The sequence below is a fragment of the Mangifera indica genome, chromosome 20 (genome assembly GCF_011075055.1).
Source record: "Mangifera indica cultivar Alphonso chromosome 20, CATAS_Mindica_2.1, whole genome shotgun sequence".
NCBI classification, from domain to species: Eukaryota; Viridiplantae; Streptophyta; class Magnoliopsida; order Sapindales; family Anacardiaceae; genus Mangifera; species Mangifera indica.
Genome location: NC_058156.1, coordinates 11128478 through 11148022, shown reverse-complemented (window position 1 = coordinate 11148022; position 19545 = coordinate 11128478). Strand labels below are relative to the sequence as shown.

Here is a 19545-nt window from a genome sequence, read left to right as displayed (position 1 = left end):
TGTCTGAGGCCCCTGGGTATCAATAACCATGATCATATGATATTAATAACTATGATGTAAACATCAATTTAACTGTACCAGTGATGGATGAAATAGTTTGAGTACACAAGGTTGGGGGGCCAAAATCAGATCTCCAAAAAGGTGTTAATGAAAATTTAAGAGCCTTCAATTAGAAACTCAATGTCTAACCAAAACATGGATCTTTTCTTTCACTAACTCTATAATTCCAAGACTCAAAGCTCTCACAGTTCCTTTTACCATATACCTCTCCTGCCAGCAGGATTTCTCACCACCGATTATTTGGTGGCTTGACCTTGTAAATACGAATAATCCAGTTCGATGTTGTGAATGCCTCTTCCAAATACTCAAGTTTAACATCCTTATTTCCAATTTCAACTCCCCTAGCACGATCATACCTGCCAATCCAAAAAGCAATTACAATGATTTTAAGCTTATCTGTAAAGCATATCAAAAGCCTCTTCACATGCGGCCTCTCAGCATTGAAAATGATGTGATGCTATTCTGGCTCAAGACAAAATCAAATATCATATAATATATGATTTACGTAGAAAAGCATCTATTGGGTTTCTTTTAAGATAATAATAACAATAAGAAAACTGTAGGCACCAATTGATGCAAACTGCTGGTATATCAAAGCAGGTTGCCTGGAAGGTGACCTAATTCTTAAGTTGAAGTTTATGTAAGAGAAGGGTATCTAAAAAAGGCTAAATCCTATGCCATTCCCTCTTCTCTCCCTTCTCATTAAAGTTAACACAGACAAAAACTCAGTAATCATGTAACCAAAAACTAAATGAAGACAATATTTAGATTAAATAATTGTTAGAGGTTAGATAGGCAGATTAGTGACAAAGATTTGATGAATTTCCTGACAATCATCATCCACTGGTTTTATTGAAGAACAAAGATCACTTAAGATTCAGGGGTCTAAAATAAATGGCAGGATTTAGGTCAATATCCATAATTTATGGGGTATGTCCTAACAGCTCACATTTAGCAGGAGGATTTATGTTACTTCAGAAACCTAAGGGGGATATTTTCCATTCAATAAAATCTCAACATAACCACAAGCATATCCTCACACAGAAACATAATGAAGATCAACTTAACATTCTAGCCACACTCGAAACACTAGGTAAACACAAGAACAAGACAGAAGACAACTACATAAAGGAAAAGAGATGTGACCAAAACTATAGAAGTAACAGAATATATCTATTAGTTAACACAAGGTAAGCTCAGGAAAATGTTCAAAAGTCCATCCCAATATAATTTGGTTTGAATACAATCCACATACAAACATATCATTTATGCAATTGTTATTTTTCTCTATGTACTACTTCATCGGCGTGAAGCCCCAAATCAACTATCAGAGCAAGTATGGTTATACATAAAAATGAACCTAGTGAAAGAAAGGTCAAACGTTGCATATCCATGGTCATTAGCAATGTCCTTGTCCTATCTGTTTTACTTGTTACATGCAGCAAGAGCCACGTTCTAGCCAGAGATGAAAAGTAAAATGTCTAACCTCTCAGCTTCAAACTTTTTTTAACTTATAATTTTTACTCTAAATTACCTTAACAGCACATCCTTCAAAATTTACATATGTAAGATCATTCCATCTGTCTACTAATACCAATGAATATTATGGAATATTATAATAGGGACTACATGTGCTAAGAACCTTTCAGTTCCTTCATTAGCACCACAACCCACACTATCAAGTGATACTGAGAGAAGAGTGACCTCATGAGCATGTATTGTTTGAATGTAATTAATTGACAAAGTAGATATATGTTTCACTTACCCTGGTGGTCTGCCATATTCTGTTACCAGCTCTCCAAATCGATAGTATGAAAGCTTGTACCTAATTGCACAAACAAATAAATATATAAGATAAATTTTCTCCGCACATAAAATTTGCACCACACTGAGTGACAAAGAATCAATTAAATACTTGCAGCAAATGAGAGATTTTTTCTGCTCAGGGTACCAATTCTCCTTTATGCTTCTATGTACTAGTCAATTGCTGAATAACTAGCATGCAAAGATCCAAAAATTGTACTATTCTTTAGTTCGATACAGCAACATTGATTAATACATAATGAAGAAGTAAATTCTGTCTACAAAATCAGAACCAGCCACTCCAAATAGAATATGTTGAGGTAGCTATTAGATTTTCAAGTCTTTACTCTTACTGGATAAATAGAGGGATTTGAAAATATAATGAATTAGTACTTGGGAAATTGAAATGCATTAACCCATTTGATCTAGAATTTATATATGATTTTGGGCTCTTGAAATCAATTGATTCCAAAGAATATTAAGAAAATTTGTTTGGTGAAATATTGTCAAAAAGAGTTATCGTATGCAATCCTATAAGCCAATGCAAAATCTTTAAAAAACAAGTTGTATTATCAGCTTTTTTTCACAATTTTGAAATCTGAAAACACCATTTTAACATCTTGTTAAAATGCTAAAAATATTTTAAACTAACTGCAGCTACATCTTAGTTTCCAAAAATTATTTTGAAATCACAAACCAAATGGAGCCTTGGATTTTCATGTCTGTATAATTCAAGTAGTAGAAGATTTGGACTATTAGAGGACTTGGCAAAACGCATGTTCACAGGTTATCCAAAATAAAGTTTAGACATTCAACACATTACATGTAATACCAAATCCTAAACCAAAATTTGTCCTCTGCCCATCTTATTCACTTTTGCTATTCAATGTTACATACAAAGACCAAAAATCCATCACTATAAATTCCCCAATTAACACAATATGGAGAGAAAAAAAATCCAGATCAGGCTGAAAGTAGGTTAAACAAATGTTGCTATGCAACACTCCATCAGAAACAGTATATGCCTGAGTACTTAATAGAAAATTACTAGAAACTTACATGAGGCAATTCAACATCTTGGGTGCAGCACCTTTGTCAACACGATACTCCCCATTAACAAGGTAATCAGGTTCCTTGATCACAGGGAATACTCCACCTCCAATTCTAACCATCCACAAAAATCTAGAACCAAAAGATTTCAAGTAGTAAGCATTAATTATCTTCATAAGGATACACAATCAAAATACACAGCTAATATAGATAAAGAGATAAATGTTTTAAAAGCATAATGATCATTCCATCTTCAGCAGGAAATGATCACCTTTAATCATAAATTAAAGAGGAAAATAAGATGATTTTGTTGCCACTATTATTCATAACTTTAACCAGAAGTTCTGATATTATTGAAGAGTACAGATTTAACCCACAATTGTGCCACCACCCTTTCTTCCACAATAAGAAAAAGGGCTTTCATCATGTGGGCAGTAAAATGTTTAATAATGTTTATCATCACCACCATTAATATCAAAGTAAAAGTTGAAAATAACAGAAAATAAGAAAAAGAAATTAAGGATCTTTAAAGTTTGTGAACAAATATTTAAAATGTAACTCAGAGACTTACTTGTTTATATCATCAGATGAGTAACCTGTGACACCTCCAAAAACAACTAACACATAATCCACATCTAGGGATCTCATTATCTCATAAGCCTCATCCTCATAAGAAGACATTGCACGTCCAACAGTAGCAATATGTGTATTGTTCCAGGTATTATTATCAACAATAACAGTTCTGTTTCCCATTGCAGTGATTTGGTACCCATAATCCCACCAGGACATCACTTTAGCATCAGAAGGAGTATTTTGCCGAAGCCAAAAGTAAGCCTCACGGTAATCGTCAAAGATAACTCTATTGCCATGGGCACCCCTTGCAGCCAAGACAATTGAAGGAGATGAGTATGCCTCTGATGTGACCCAGGTACAGTGGGTGGCATACTTACTGAGCAGGAAAAAAGCACCAACAAGCAATGCAATGGCGCCATTCTTTTGGAATGGCTGGGATTGATCAGGTAAAGCCTGCTCATACAACCAAAAAAAAACAACTGTCTCTTTTAGCAGACCTACCTTTAGGGGGGAAATGCTCATAAAAAATGGCAACTGACAGAAAAGAAACACCATTCATATCTTTGACCGACTTGTAATGACTAGCTCTAGATTTGATAGCAAGATTATATAGAGTAATCAATGCAACAATCATGTTTTTTATAAATGACAATTCGAAGCAAGGAAGTACCAATAAGTAACAAGAAAAAAATTGCTACTCCTATGAAATGCAAAAAAAGAAAAAAGCCACTATATTTTACGATCAAGAACAACAAACGGACTAAATATAGTAATAAATCTCACCCTAGAAGAGGCCTTTGAACCACTAGTTCCTTTGGTGGAACCAGTCGCGGGAGTCCTGCTTTTTGACCTTAACACCATAGTCAAATTCTTTATAGTGGCAGAAACAGCAATAGCACTGATTAGGCATACAGCCGGGGTGGCAACAAGAATCAACCGAACCATAACACCAGCAAAATACATGCTTGTGAGGCCATACATAACAATAAATATAGTGGCATCTGACAATCTCTTGAAGCAGAAATAGAGACCAGCAGGGAAAAGGAAGAGCAGGATATGAAAATCAAACATGAAAGATGACCAAGCTGTTGGCTGATGCTCAGAGACAGATGCAATGATCGGTATGTGATCCTTAGCATATGTTGGATCCAGCAAGGAGTAAAATCGGCCCGTCCACGGAGAAATATAACCAGATGCCATACCTACTCCCAGGGCAATAGCACCTACAACCGCTGTACTGCCAACAGTAATCCTTAGAAAGGCTTGAAACAGTTTTGTGTCACTTAGCATGTACTTAACCCAATCTAAGAAGTAAAACACCTGCACCAATTAATCCAATTAATGTAAATAAAACTGTCCACTTTAAGACATTAACCTCATCAATACATTCAACACACTTCAAAATTTTATAATTTTCCACAACGACTAGGTAGCCAAAATATTATCACACAATCACACACGCATGCACATATATATGAAAATTAAAATAGAAAAAGGAAAGAAAAGAAAGCTTCACTCACTTATAAAAAACACCAAAAAACAAACGAAAATGTATGAAAAATTCAAGTAGGAAAGTGCACTTAAAGATAACATCAACATCAAATATAAAATGCATTCAGATAACACAATAATATACAAAATGCAACATTTTCTATTTCTGAAAACAATAAATACACAGATAGAAACAACTAAAAAGCTGAACCTGCATCAAGAAGAAAACTCCCATGGCGGCCATATGTTCCCCAGACTGTACGTGCTGAAACCCAACAAACCGAATTTGCATAGCCAGCAGCATTCCCAAAACATACATACAATTATATGCAACATAAAGCCTCATGGAATACCTCCCAGTAATCAAAAGCACCAACACATAAAGCGGAATTAAATTAATAATAAAAACATAACCTCCCCAGGCCGAGACCATGTAAAAATACCCAAATGCCGAGGCTAAACTCCACGCCAACGACCCCGTATTCACCGCCTTCACAAACAAATAAAATGTCAGCAACAGCGCGAATATCGCTACCCCTTCGTTATCATAAGACCCCGCGACCGATCTCGAAATATAACCGGGGCATATAGCGATCAAGGCAGCTGCTACAAGGCCCGCCCCCGAATCCCACATCTCTTTACCAAAAAAATACGCAACGATGGTAGTGTTGGAGGCGAAAAACGGCGCCGTTAAGACGCAGACTTCACGAATGTGAACGGCAAAGCGGAGGAACCGGAGTGCCCAGTAAATGACGGCGGCTGTGACCATGAGACCCGGGTAAAGGGTTCCACCGATAATTCGGCCAAGTGGGTACCACGATTCGGAATCGAACCAGTTCCAAAAATCGTAGAAACCGTTCTCGGTCAAGTATAGAGTGGTTCTGTAGTTGAAATACGGGTCGAATTCGTGGATCATGGACTCATAACGGAGGACACTAAAGAGACGAGTGATGAAGGCGAGGATGTAGACTAAACAAAGGATGGAGATTCGGAGCAGGAGCTCTTGTTGCTTGGTTTTGAGCTTGAAAGATTTGGAAGTGAGGTTTGAAATTAGATCTAAGGGCGATGATCCGAGAATGGCCGCCATTTTGGCAGGAAATCGGGGACAATGAAGGGGAATTATGGGTCTGGATTTGTCAGAATTGGGGATGAAACAGCGCTAAGGACGTCGATTTTCCATGGAAAATGTTGAAATTTTTCAGGGAAAAATATTGAGTGTGCGAGTTTGTGAGGGTTTAAGCACTTTGTGTGGCGAGTTGACTTGACATAAAATTTCTACTGGTACAATTTTAAAACAGCCGCAGTAATATTTGACATGGTTAGCGGATAGAATTCTACTTCCCATGCGTGCGTACATATAAACACATAAAATAAAAAATAAATAAAAAATTATATATACCATAAAATATACTAAATTAATTTAATATAATAAATTTATTATATAATATGATACATATACTAAAATATAACAATACATTAAAAATATATGTTAAAAATTTTTTAATTTAAAAAATATTTATAATATTTTTTAAAATAATGATATATGAATTATAATTTTTATTATTTATTATTTAAAAATCATATCATATTACGCAAAACAAATATGCAATTTGACTTCCACAACAATGAAAGTATCACTCACTTCCCTTAATAAAACTGTTTCACCATATAATATGCGGAGTGTAATTATATACCAGTATAGGGGTGTTTTATTGGATATAATGATATATTGATATCTGATTTTGAATTAAAAATAAAATAACATTCTATCATATAACACATATCTAAATATTCAATTGAATATTTAAAACCAAATGCCCATGAGATTGCTCAAATTAATATTGTCCAAATTAATCAGTTTGATCATGGTAGTAGGAATGTGCAATTCATGTATTTTTCTCCTTTGATTAAAGATTTATTATGTTAATAACTGAGTTAGACAGAGTTATGGTAACAGATACCAAACTACCGTCCTTTTGACCCTAATGGACTATTAAAACTTCAAAAAAGGTCTAAATTTAAGTTTCAATCACAGATTATGAATCCGATTATTGTACCTCAAATTTACCATCCAACCAATGTGAGTGAAATCCCTGATTATCAAAAAAAAAAAATGATAATTATGAAATTATATGCACCATGAATTTAGAAGTTTAAATGCAGTTTGTTGCAGGAGATAATTGCAATATCTCATGCCAGATAGAGATAAAATGTTGTTGGAGAGAGATCAGTCAAGATTCTATTGGCGTGTAGATGACATGTTTAATCTCTCCATGTTGTCGGTACAACATTCGTGTAAAGTCTGATCGCACAACAATAATTAAGACAAATGCAAGCTTCGAGTACAGTTTATTTTCACATATAATGAAATGATTTGTTGGAGTGGAGACACACCTCGTTATTCAGAGGCAGAGTCATGTAGTCGTGGGTCTTTTATGGCCTCTCGAAGAAATAATCTGACTGTCATAGCCTTTCTGAGAGAAGTTCTTTCCTGACATCCTTTACTCTCTCCCAGGATCCAAACCGAACAAAGTATTCAGAGCACCAAGCTTCAGAGACGACATTTAACTTTCCAATCCTGATTCTCAAGGTGGTGAAGAAATGATCTCTCTGCTACTTGAATATGCTTTCTCAAATTCATTCCCCATCTCTTAAAGAAACTTCCATCCTTACAACAAATCCTTATAACAAAATTTTGATGAAAAATACTACGTGTAGAAAGGATACTAATAGGAAAAAAAATTGACATCATCATGTAGTTGAATGAAGGATAAGCTAGAATGTCCATTGCCCTATCACAAACATAATGTGAATAAAACCAAGCTTATTCAGCACCAATCCAATTATAACGATGATATATGTTTATACAAATAACTCTATGCTTTCATCCTGAATACACATTTGGGAGAAAATATATCATCATTGCACAACAACGCCAAAATTCAATATGCATTGGTGAATACAAGCCAGATGGGTAAGAGAATTGCTTACTGACCCAGTCACATTACCAGGAGAGAAGGTAGTAGTTAATATCAAAGGCTATCTGCAATATAAGTTCTGGTAAGACCTCAGGCTAAACATTCAGGATCCTTGGGGGGAAAAAAAAAAAGATAGCAGGAGAGATAGAACAAACAGATAAAAAATGGGTATTATTGAACACAAATTCAATCCCATGTTGCGTTTTGACAAAATGGAGAATTTCAATCTCCCAATAATTCTACCACAATCAAAAACAATTTTAAGAAAATGCAGAGCCGTCAAAAAGTTTCAATATAGATATATATTTTCCTAAACTAACTTGCCAGGCCCCTTTGCTTGAAAACTTCAAGCATGGCAGCACCGATTTTTGCAGGAGATTCTACCACTGTTACACCAGCTTCCCTAAGTGTCTTAATTTTGTCTTGTGCTGTGCCCTTCCCACCCGACACAATAGCTGCATATGAATAAAAAAAATATAAGCACTTTTCAGTAGTTTGATTTCTATTATGTAATTTGAATTTTACAATTATCAAGTCTAAAAACACTAAAACTCTAATAAATATACAAAATTAAGAATAAAAAACAGTGCTGGGCAATCATGATATAGCATATCATATAGAAATGTTTATTCAAAAACATATACCTCCAGCATGACCCATACGACGACCAGGGGGAGCAGTGAGTCCAGCAATAAAAGCAACAACAGGCTTCTCAGTTCCACTCGCCTGTTTGATCCAACAAGAATCAATTTGAGCACAGAGAATGATAAAATATTTCAGAAGTGATTAAAACAATCAGAAGTGAATATGTGCTATAGAAGTTATGAAGGATCAATTTTTTTCATTCTCAGGATCATGGAATACCAATCAAACCGTTGGCTTCTGCATATATATTCACCATAACAAATTTAACCAATAGCTAATTTGATATGATTACATTCAGATGTCTTAATTGATATAACCATGTATATCCTAGATTCCAGATGGACAACAATGAATAACAATTACCTTTATTAAGGCAGCAGCATCTTCTTCTGCAGTTCCACCTATCTCTCCTATAAGGACAATCCCTGAAATGCATGACATCAAATTAGACTATTAGATTATTTACATACACTATCTTTTCATGCTACACCACATCTCACAGATATGCTAACATATGGACAAATAAACAAGGAAAAACCAAAAGGAAGTTCATATGGGTCAAAATAGTACAACTGACTCCAACCAATTGTCTCTATCTGTTTAATTTAAGTGTTCTTCTGCAATCAATGAAATTGCAGCTCGCTATGCTGCAACACTAAGACAATGCTGCAAAATGTGTAATCAATGATGAAATCAAAGCAGGCAAACAACAGTTAAATTGCTACATGCTGGCCAGAGTTAGCTCCATTTGTCAATTGGCACTTGAACATGAGAAGTGATAGATGCAAGATCTTATCCAGCATGAGAGGTGTAGGCCAAAACAGCTGCAACTGATCCATTTTACACAATTAAGTTATATTCAATCCAGATATTCAACCATAAGTCCACATCCCACCTTCAAATATTCTTTCTTAATAGTTTTTGCAATACTTTTCAGGGACCTCAGGAAAGTTTATTCTTTTTTAGGTCAGCATGTCCTAACTTTTAACATCTACACAACTTATAAAATTTTGAGTCATTGGTGGGCATGTCAAAATTTTGTGAACAACTATAAATATCCAGAGTCATGGGCAATATCTTAAATCATACAAACAATAGAGAGATGTTTCAGTTGAAACCATCATCAGTAAACTAGACTGTTTCAGATTTCAAGAATGAGTGTACATCTACATGTGTGTGTATGTGTGCACACATCGCACAAACTCCTGGCATCACCTTATTCAATAGTTTTTCTTCTGATAAACTCAATGGCACAAACAGACAAAATTAGCAACATATTAATTCAAAGAAACTTTACCTTCTGTCTGAGGATCAACAAGGAACTTCTCAATGCAATCAACAAAATTCGTTCCATTAAAAGGATCTCCACCTATGCCAACACAGGTTGACTGTCCAAGGCCAACAGCAGTTGTTTGAAAAACCTGAAAAGTAACATAATCATATAAATGAATAACTTAGCACTCACATTATTATATAAATCAAGAGATGGAGTCATTAAACTTATAAAAGACAAATTGTTTACTGAGGGTGAACCAATCAGTAATTCCACCATAGTTATTGGCCAAACCACATGTAAATTGACATCAGTTAATATTTTTATTCAAAATCATGTTGGAAAAGGAGCAACTATTTTTTAAAATGTCCTAAAACTTCTCTGAAGTACATAGAGTACAATTAGCATACTAGTTAATACTGCACATGCAGATTAGTTATTACCTAATACAAAAGTGTATATTTGCTTTTCCCAACTATTGTTATAGAGGGAACTTGAGATAAAAAGAAGCAACCCCACAACATTTACTAGGATAAACTTTCTCCAAAAGTAAGATCAAGTTACAAAAAGCATTTTATGAGGGAAACGATTGAGACATCAAGCCCATTTTGAATGAGAAATGAAAATAAGCCCATTGCATATATTACATGCACCACAGCACCAGTGTAGAAATAGAAATTCATAAACACAAGCAATCATTGCAGTAGTAGTTAAATAGTGCGTATCACAAGTCACTGTGCCTCACCACACCAGATCATACAATTAATGAATTGAACCAATAAAACTATGACAATATATGAAATATAACCCTATTTCCTGAATTAACATAAAAGTGTTATAGACGTTTTGAACATATACTAACAATCACATGGGAAATCAGAACTTACCGCTTCATAGGTCAATGTACCAGATCGAGAAACAATTCCGATACGCCCAGGTTTATGAATGTACCCAGGCATAATCCCAATTTTACACTCTCCAGGCTTGATGATACCAGGGCAGTTTGGACCGATAAGCCGAGTTTTAGATTGTTGGTTGAGAGCAGCCTTCACTCGTACCTGAAATTACAAATATTAGCTTCAAACCAACTGCCACACCACTGTTTTTATCTAACACCCAAATTATATCAATAATACAATTGTTCTCTTTTTATTAAACACATGCAGCCTCCAGTAGTTTCTACCACAGAAATTCCCTTCTAATATCATGACCTCTTCCAGATTCAACACACATGAATTACTAATATGAATGACTTCTTCCAGATTGAACTACCACAAATTACAAATATGAATTAACTCTTCCAGATTGAATACTTGAATTCAGTATGTTCCAAGACTGTCAAAAAGATCTGTTTCAAATGCTAACATCATTCACCATTTAGTTAGATACTTAAAGGCTCATATGACAGTGTGAAACTATCACTGACATCCTCTACTAGGTTAACACAAATTGACCTCTTTTTGATTCAAGACATACAGGCTCAAATATGATTTTGAAAATGAACAAAACCTTCCCTTCCAGGCTCAATATCATTGATATAATTTTATGAATTCAAACAGAGTACCGCCAAAAATCCCAAAGTTGTATCTCAATCAAAGTGAAATTCATTAGTTACACATACCATACATAATTTAAATAGCAATGACAAAACAATTGCAAATTATTTGAAATACAAAGTCAAAGTACCAGCAACCGTCACACAAGGAAGCTCTTCAAAAATTCCAAAAAAACATTTCTACAAATTTTCAGCTAAATATTTCAAAGGAGATCTAAAACAAAATTAGATAGCCAACAAAATTCACAACCAAATCCACCTCAGTTTAACCGTTGCAAAATAAGAGTGAAAACCCTAAACAAAAAGAAAAATATTATTCACCATATCATGTTGAGGGATGCCCTCGGTGATACAAACAACAAGATCCAACTCAGCTTCCATAGCCTCCATAATAGCAGCCGCCGCAAATGGTGGAGGAACATAAATGACCGAAGCATTAGCCTTGGTTTCAGCCTTTGCTTCGGCCACCGAGTTGAAAACAGGCAGCCCCAAGTGTTCCGTTCCACCCTTCTTGGGCGTCACACCTCCCACCTATAACATAAACGACAACATTTCGATCAAACCTTCAAACTGAAAATAAAAACTAATAATAATATAATTATTAAAACTTAAAACTAAAACGTACCATTTTGGTGCCATATTCGATGGCCTGTTCAGTGTGAAACGTGCCGTTTTTACCGGTGATGCCTTGGCAGATGACGCGAGTGTTCTTGTCGACGAAAACAGCCGGCTGATTTGCAGCTGCCGCCGCCGCCGCCGCATAATGGCGATATTGAGAAGATGAAGAAGAAGCAGATCGGTGTGATGCGATGGAGCCGATAAGCTTGGCTAGGGTTTGGCGAGCCATAGCTTTACTTTCGAAATGATTCCCTTTTTCCTTTCTCTCTGGAGTGTAACGAGAAGGACTGTTTCAAAGCAGCCTGATAGGTCAAATTTTTATAAAGCGAAACGCTGGGTTGGGTTTCGATCATCAGAGACAAGGTTCAGAATAGGCTTTCGCTTTTATTATATTTTTTTTAAAACAAAAATAAAATTTATCTATTTACTATTTAAATAAAAATTAATAAAATCTTATAACAAATTGTACTTATAATTAACTTTGTAATTTTTATTTATTTTATTTTTAATATGATCTCGCATTTTTAAAATAAAAATTATTTACGTAATTATTTATCCATGCAAGATATTAGAATATAACGAAAAAATGGGAAGATCAACTATGGTAATGTTGTCGTTACCAAATTTACATTCAACCTTATAATACAAATGATATATAAATATTACACTAAAATCAATCTCCATAACATTATTTGAGGTAGGGGCGGATTCAAACCAATCCGAAACAATTCAAGCTGAAATAAAATCTGAAATAACCAACTCAAATCAACTCAAATGTCAAACATAAACACCTAGAAGAAGAGAAGCTCTATTGTGATGACATTCACAAACCCTCAAACTTAAACCAAACTGAAGCTTTAACTCGTTCGAATTGAAAACAGATGCTAGTCTACATCGACTCAGTAGAAGCTTCATTTCAAATGAGGAAATCAAAGCATAGTGGGCAAATCATCTTCTACTAAAAATTATTTCCATTCTGTGAAAAAGTCAAATCAGATCATGATCACTTGCTAAGCTAACAGTTAGAATTTAGCTTCCTTCATAAACAGCAGTGCATATCCAGTGGGATCATCTCCTAGTGAAGTAACAAATGGTATTCTCTTCTCCTGTTATCATCCAGAATCATAATTTAGAAAACCTACCCAATCAGCTGAAAAATTTCGTTGTCCCCCTTACCAGATTTGCAGGAACTATAATACCAGGGCCATGGCTGGTCTCATGTTTTCCAGAACTAGGCCTTAATATCACGATGGCATTTGAACGTCACCTTTACAGAATCTCCATGTTCCGTTGTCTTGCCTTTTCAAAACGTAATGAGTTTTATAGGTGCTGCAATGAAATAAAGAATAGAGAGAAAGGCTCAAAAGGGTGGCAGTAACAAGAAGTTTGAAAATAAACCTAAAAAAAGGGCATAGAAAAAAAAAACAAGAACTAAATGAAATTTTATTGTACATAAATACAACAATCATAGAGAACTTGATCCTAAGCTGTTGGTGCAATTTATTTGGATAGTTATGTTATTGCATTGGTGCAATTTCCCGCATCAACAAAAACTATAAATATTCACAAAATGCAAATAAATTGAGTAAAATCCACAATTTGACACAGTAAACCATTAAATGTTAAACCTGCAATAATTTGGGTTCTGCGGCCGAGATTCATCAACAAGCTCTGCTGCCTCCTTAATGAGAGCTTCAATTTCTGCCATTTCCCCAACAATACCATCTGAGAAAATGTCAGCGTGCAAGATGGTCAATTGCAGCAAAACAAATCTCCAATAACAAGAGCCAGATTTTGCAGCCTCAGCTTTAGCTTGCCACTGTGAAGTTCGAACCAAAAAAGAACAAGATACAGAACTTAAATACAAATTTATAGTTGATTGATTCTAATCAAGGTTTTTAAACTTTAATATGCCAACAAATAATTCAGTTGTTAATCTGAAAATCTGTTACAGTAGTGAAGGAATCCAAAAATATTATTTCCCCACTAAAATAACTTTGTCTTCTCATGTCAGAAGGATGTGTAAATAACAAGTTAAACTGATATATGACTAACATATGTCCTATGATGACAGATAAGATGACACATCACTTTGGGTGAGAATTTTAAAATATTCCTTGGGATATATAGTATTATTCTATTTTTACATCACTGTTTTCTCTCAAGGGTAAATAATCTTTACTTAAGAGAAAGTAAGCATAAATTAATGTTTAAGCAATTCAAACATTTTACCTGAACAAGCATTGACTCGTCAAGGACTTCAGAGAGGTTATGAACCTCATGCCTAGGCCCCAAAGCTTCAGCTTTAACTTTTTGCCACTGCCTAACAAGGGCTTCAGCCTCTTCTAAAGGCATTTGTCTCTGATTTACTGCTGTCATAGAGGTTGATAGACTGTGTAAGTATCCATTGTCTGATTGATTCCTGAACTGCATCTTAACCATTTCCACAAGCTCCTTCAATCTGTCAGCAATACCACTTCCCTTGATATGGGAACGCTCTAGATTGCTATTGTGAGAAGAATTTGTTTTCCAGACAAGAGAACTTGTTCCCTTATTTTGTTGAGTGGAAGTCAATTTAGAAGCATTGATCTTCCTATTTGACTCCATGCTTGACAGCTTAAAGGCCAGGAACATAAAGCATCCCAATACAGTAGCATACGTTATTCCTCCAATTACATTTTTTCCAGCCAACCAACTTTCCCAAACTTTAGAATGGTGCACCCCGAGACCTCTCTTAAATTGAACTGATGGTGCACTGACATTGCTTCCACTACCATTCTGGGCCGATGTTATTGGGTTTTGCAGATCAGTTGCAGCCAACTGCTTAACTGCAGAACCAAGACGACTAGAAGAGTTAGCATAAGGAAGAGAGTCATCAAAATTTCTCCGGTTTGATATAAGAGAATTTGCAAGTGGTCTCTGGCTTATACTACGTGTAGCTTGTGGAACTACTCTACTTTTCTTGCTGACAGGATTTTTCTTTTCGCCCTGAAAAAAACTGACCTGCAGAAGCAAACATTAATACTCATTTCCTTCAGAAGCTGAAGCTATTACCTAGTTTGGCACATCATCTCACCAAAGATGGAGAACAAACTCGTGTATCTGGAAATATAGCAAGCACATTTTCCTTGAGCCATTTTTCCTGGTCAAGCAGAACAGTGAGACATGAAAGAGCATTAACACTAAAGAAACACACGATAGAGAAACAGTCAAGAAAGTATAGAGCAATAATCATAAGTATATGTTTATAGCCCTTAAACCTAACGAAACAAGAAATAGAGACATCAGTTTTGCAATTGTTAAATTGGTTGGTTCCTCTCTACTGAAAGCCTTCTTTTCTTCTTTCAATATTGACTTTAAGAAGAGAACAAAAAAAGACCCTAGCTTAATAAGCATATAGAGAGGTGATGATGAATTAGAAAAAAAAAAATTTTAAGTTAATATAGTAAGCATTTTTTAAGAAAAGTAAGGATAATACTTGTTGGACAGATGATTTATTACCTGTTTAAGATAGATTTGGTTAACTACACTAGGGCTTATTACTTGAGTACAGTTAGAATGCCTAATTAGGTGTAATTCTATAATTCCTTATTGTACTTAGGAATTGGGCATATAAAATAACCATGTTATTTTGTCTTGAATGTGTCAACAGATGAAAGAAATAATATGAAGAATGAATTGTCTTCTCACTAATTTCCTCTACTCTTTCAATTTCTTTTCTTCCACCAATCCCAGTCTCTCTACTTCTCTCAAATTTGTGTTCATTTCTACCCAATTCTCTCCAATCTTATATGTTCAATTCTTTCTCCACATCCTACACCAAACGAGGGAGTATTAATTATGGAAACATATTCTATATAAGAATAAGCCTCCATAATAGCTACTATCACGTATTCCACTTATATAGCCATTCAGGAGTCTATACTTGAAAGCAAATAATGGTCTACACCTAAATCTTTCGCTATATGAGAGGACATATACAATGGTCAACATAGAACTAAAAAATTAAAACGTGAACTGGTATGCAAAAGAATTTTCCAGAATGAAGGGGTGCACTTTATATAAGTCTCAGATGGATGTTATAATAGAAATCAAATTCCAATGTGCAATTAGTCACCTACCAATGATGGAATTGCACCGGAAGCTTCTCTTATTTCCTTTCCAGAGTGAGCACTCCCCACGGCGGGATTTGAATTTAATTCCAGCTGACAAAGTTTCTCAAAAGCCTCTGCCTCAGTACCCTAAAAGCCAAGACAAAAATTTGCAAGGCTATTTAATGAAGAAATGATAAGAGAACAAACTAAAATATCTCGACAAATCAACATTCTGGTTAAGAAAATAAAAAAATATACCTGCGCAAGAAGAAACATACAAAATGATTCCTCAAATTTTAGATCAATGCCTTCTGATGCAATCAAACACTCGCATATTGTTTTTGCCTTGTTAATCTGCATACAAAGTTAGATACGAAATAGTATCAGAAATAAATAACATAAAACAATCATAAAAAACCTTAATACACATAAGCATGACCACAAACACAAAGCAGCACATCATAGTAGCAAATCTGCATAGATGAATTACCAATTCAATTTGCTTGCTTGAGAATCCAAGTGCAAGATGAGCTATCAATACTATGTAGAAACAGTCAAAATCAATTACAACTTTTTGATTCTGTGACTCAAGTGATTTTTTGTTCTTCCGTGTAATTGCCAAATTATCCCAGGGAAGAAGGTCAATTATTTCTGTAGCCATCAACCTGTTAAGAGCTTGGCTCAAAAAGCATGGCCAATCTTGCACTTGGCATGAGGTTTCCACATCCAAGCCCTGTCTGAGCAATTCACGCAAAGCTGCAATAGCTCCTCTTCTCCGTTCAGCATTTTCAGGTGAGTGAGGCATGCCTAATAATTCCACTGTGCAAGCGGGAGCAAGCTCTTCCAAAGATTCTTCTATCTAAAAGGGAAAAAAAATTGTGCAAACAGTAAGTTACCAGTTATAATTACAGCATAACAATAGCAACAACTATACATTCAACAAATTTCTAGCACCATTTTCAGCAACAACTTATGTTACAGATCATCTTATTCACTGAATTTCCATTATTACAAAAAATATCCTATGCTCAATGAAGAAAAGGATGTGAATGATTGCTTTAGAAAAAGGAGATTTGTGATCAGCAATTAAAAAGATGGAAACTGCTGTACACTAACCAAGCAGATGTATTGCAGATCCTTGAAAAGAGCAGGTCCAAAATCACATAAAAGATAAGAGCATCACCTGTGATAATAATGGCATCTTTCCAAGAGATATATTACTCCTCAGAAGACACTGAGCACGAGCTAGAGCTTCAAATCCTTGGGATACCTTGTTCTTCTCAAAACAAATCTTTGCAATTGCACACTTAAAGAAAGCACCCATGATAAGAAAATGAAGTACAGCAAAACTGCCATAAAATTGGAACTTATTCCTGACCTCTTTGTTAATTCATCTTACCTCAGCTAGTGCCATGGAGAGAAGAAAATCATGAACATAGGGCTTAGCATTTGGATGCTGAAGGACTGACTGGCCAAGATCTAGCACAATCTTCTCCTCTCCAACCTGGACCAGAGAAATCTGCAGACCATCATACCCATCTTCTGAAACATACACTTTTTATGGAAAAAAACTCCAAGATTAGGAATGATAATAAAGCTTTCCATATTTAATGATAATAAGAGAAGGATGGTAAGATATCTGAAAGATTAATCAACATTGTGCTGCAATGCTAGAGAATAATATTGCTGCTCACTGTTATTTAATTAATTTCCAAAAAGAATATAGGGCTTCTGCACTTAGAAGACAAAAACACTTTCCTCAAACGGTAAAATTTTTAGGAAAATCCAAGCAAAAAGCATATGCAAAATTGCACCTCTTGAAGGAGGCAAAGAGCACCCGGCAACCAAGCCCATGGGATTCTTAAAGGACACTTAGGTGGAATATTTTCCCTCTTGTTGCCAGCATATTCAGGTTCAAAAAGAAGCTTATCTCTTACATCCATCAAAAGATCCTGCAAGCCAAGAGAAAAAAAAAAAAACCAAATCTATAAGCGATGACTAAGGCAGGTCATGTCTTTCATGTATATGGAGAGGATTTAAAGAATCATGACAACTACAGCATGACAATACTCTCAAAATCTCACCTGACGAGCTACAACAGCATCCATTGTGTAACCTTCCTCAACCTCCGCCCTTTTCAAATCCATCACTGCCTTTACAATCTCATCTTTCTCAGCTGTGTCCGGAACACCAATAAGCTGTCAGTATACATGTTAGAAAGTGAGATAAAAAATTAAATTTGAAAGTTCTGTACAAGGTGATTACATCAGTAAGTGATTTTTTTACTGACAGATTTCAACTCCAGAAAAAAGTTTACAATTCTTTCCGACTTGTGAAAAAAAAAATGAGGAAAAAAAAGGGGCCGAAAGAGGTCTAGCAAAAGAGCAGAGTAGAGATGGTTTTCCACTAAATCAACAAAAGAGCAGAGTAGAGATGGTTTTCCACTAAATCAACAAAATTCCCAGAGACAAGATCAAAGATATGAAGGCCAAAGCCAAGTAACCAATATTGGCCATATTGGTAATACCTGAGATCATACTCGTAATATAACCTTGTTTTAACAGCAAACAAAGCATTATTGGCAAATGTCACCATCTCTGCATTGTTAATTAACCCGTGACTTCACCAGCCAAGAACCTCGAAACAAGGCACTCAAATTTACATTTTCATATATTGTTAATTTCACCCCTTAACAGAGTCAGTTACAGTCCCAAAACATTAAAATTTAGCTTAAAATGTTAGAACATATTTTCATAATTCACGTTATGCCAATACTTTTTAACACCAAATCACAAACAACAGTTAATTCATTTAAAGTTGACGATACAAGCAACAATACGAAAAATCAAACCAAATTACCTGGAAACAAGTGACGGGAACATCAATGGTGGCATTAGCAGCTGCAACAGTAGATAGGGCGGCGTTTTCAACAACGCGAGTGTCAATCGCGCGCAATCGCCACTTGGCGGCAGCGACAAAACTAGTCCTTCTCGAACAATAGCGGCAAGAACGACTATAGGAAAGCCTAGACGGTGAAAACGATGTTCGTGCGAGACGAAAACTTAATCCAGAAAGCTTGACCTCCGAATTCTCGAAATTGCCGCTGATTCTGCCGACACCACAAAAAGTACACGGCGATGATGAGCAGGAGACTACGGCTATGGCTACCGCATTGCTCATCGCCATTGTAATGGTTGATTCTAGTGATGCGAAACTGAAACCCTAACCATCTGAAGCAAAATCGTTCGTATTTGTTGAAGAATGAAGAAAAGATTTGACTTTACGAAAGTTTTGAGAAGTAAAGAAATTTTGGTTCCAAACCCCGTTGCTTGTTTTTAAAGATATCCAAGGAAATAGGAAAATAGGATCGAAAAAAATTAATTTTGCAAAGATGTCCCTCTATTT

General features: G+C 35.4%; 3 protein-coding genes across 9 annotated transcripts; all 3 read right to left on the bottom strand.

The window, feature by feature from the left end:
* Positions 1-17: 17 nt before the first annotated feature.
* Positions 18-6264, bottom strand: LOC123204134 (dolichyl-diphosphooligosaccharide--protein glycosyltransferase subunit STT3B-like). The gene is made up of 6 exons (XM_044620702.1): positions 5189-6264; positions 4270-4806; positions 3485-3939; positions 2923-3045; positions 1826-1885; positions 18-416 (listed from the first exon to the last, which is right to left on the bottom strand). The coding sequence occupies exons 1-6, from the start codon at positions 6062-6064 to the stop codon at positions 287-289; spliced, it is 2181 nt and encodes a 726-aa protein (XP_044476637.1). The 5' UTR covers positions 6065-6264; the 3' UTR covers positions 18-286.
* Positions 6265-8100: 1836 nt separating this feature from the next.
* LOC123204251 (succinate--CoA ligase [ADP-forming] subunit alpha, mitochondrial) lies at positions 8101-12446 on the bottom strand. Its single transcript, XM_044620853.1, has 7 exons — positions 12054-12446; positions 11750-11959; positions 10761-10931; positions 9898-10021; positions 8964-9025; positions 8600-8681; positions 8101-8410 (listed from the first exon to the last, which is right to left on the bottom strand). The coding sequence occupies exons 1-7, from the start codon at positions 12273-12275 to the stop codon at positions 8271-8273; spliced, it is 1011 nt and encodes a 336-aa protein (XP_044476788.1). The 5' UTR covers positions 12276-12446; the 3' UTR covers positions 8101-8270.
* A 200-nt stretch (positions 12447-12646) lies between these two features.
* Positions 12647-19465, bottom strand: LOC123204250 (plastid division protein CDP1, chloroplastic-like). 7 transcript variants are annotated; one of them, XR_006499484.1, is made up of 13 exons: positions 19000-19465; positions 18225-18338; positions 17955-18092; positions 17540-17659; positions 17324-17446; positions 16631-16999; positions 16399-16494; positions 16168-16287; positions 15123-15188; positions 14279-15049; positions 13675-13771; positions 13223-13375; positions 12647-13152 (listed from the first exon to the last, which is right to left on the bottom strand). XR_006499484.1 is itself a non-coding variant. In XM_044620850.1 (12 exons), the coding sequence occupies exons 1-12, from the start codon at positions 19324-19326 to the stop codon at positions 13350-13352; spliced, it is 2367 nt and encodes a 788-aa protein (XP_044476785.1). In that variant the 5' UTR covers positions 19327-19465; the 3' UTR covers positions 12647-13349. The 7 variants fall into 7 exon arrangements, 5 of the variants coding, with proteins under 5 accessions (XP_044476785.1, XP_044476783.1, XP_044476784.1 ...); XR_006499482.1 differs by having other exon boundaries at positions 13675-13865; positions 19000-19464; XM_044620850.1 differs by having other exon boundaries at positions 12647-13375.
* Positions 19466-19545: the final 80 nt, after the last annotated feature.

Excerpts from the sequence above, each read along its gene's own strand:
- LOC123204251 (XM_044620853.1), bottom strand. The coding sequence starts at position 12,275 with ATGGCTCGCCAAACCCTAGCCAAGCTTATCGGCTCCATCGCATCACAC. Across the intron at positions 10,022-10,760 it reads GTACATTGACCTATGAAGCG|GTTTTTCAAACAACTGCTGT; the intron begins GTAAGTTCTGAT and ends GTTACTTTTCAG. Across the intron at positions 8,682-8,963 it reads ATGCTGCTGCCTTAATAAAG|GCGAGTGGAACTGAGAAGCC; the intron begins GTAATTGTTATT and ends TGGATCAAACAG.
- LOC123204250 (XM_044620848.1), bottom strand. The coding sequence starts at position 19,326 with ATGGCGATGAGCAATGCGGTAGCCATAGCCGTAGTCTCCTGCTCATCA. Across the intron at positions 17,660-17,954 it reads CTCTTTGCCTCCTTCAAGAG|ATTTCTCTGGTCCAGGTTGG; the intron begins GTGCAATTTTGC and ends GATGGTCTGCAG. Across the intron at positions 17,000-17,323 it reads AGATGCCATTATTATCACAG|ATAGAAGAATCTTTGGAAGA; the intron begins GTGATGCTCTTA and ends TTTCCCTTTTAG.
- LOC123204134 (XM_044620702.1), bottom strand. The coding sequence starts at position 6,064 with ATGGCGGCCATTCTCGGATCATCGCCCTTAGATCTAATTTCAAACCTC. Across the intron at positions 4,807-5,188 it reads GAGTTTTCTTCTTGATGCAG|GTGTTTTACTTCTTAGATTG; the intron begins GTTCAGCTTTTT and ends TAATTGGTGCAG. Across the intron at positions 3,046-3,484 it reads TCATCTGATGATATAAACAA|ATTTTTGTGGATGGTTAGAA; the intron begins GTAAGTCTCTGA and ends TTTTGGTTCTAG.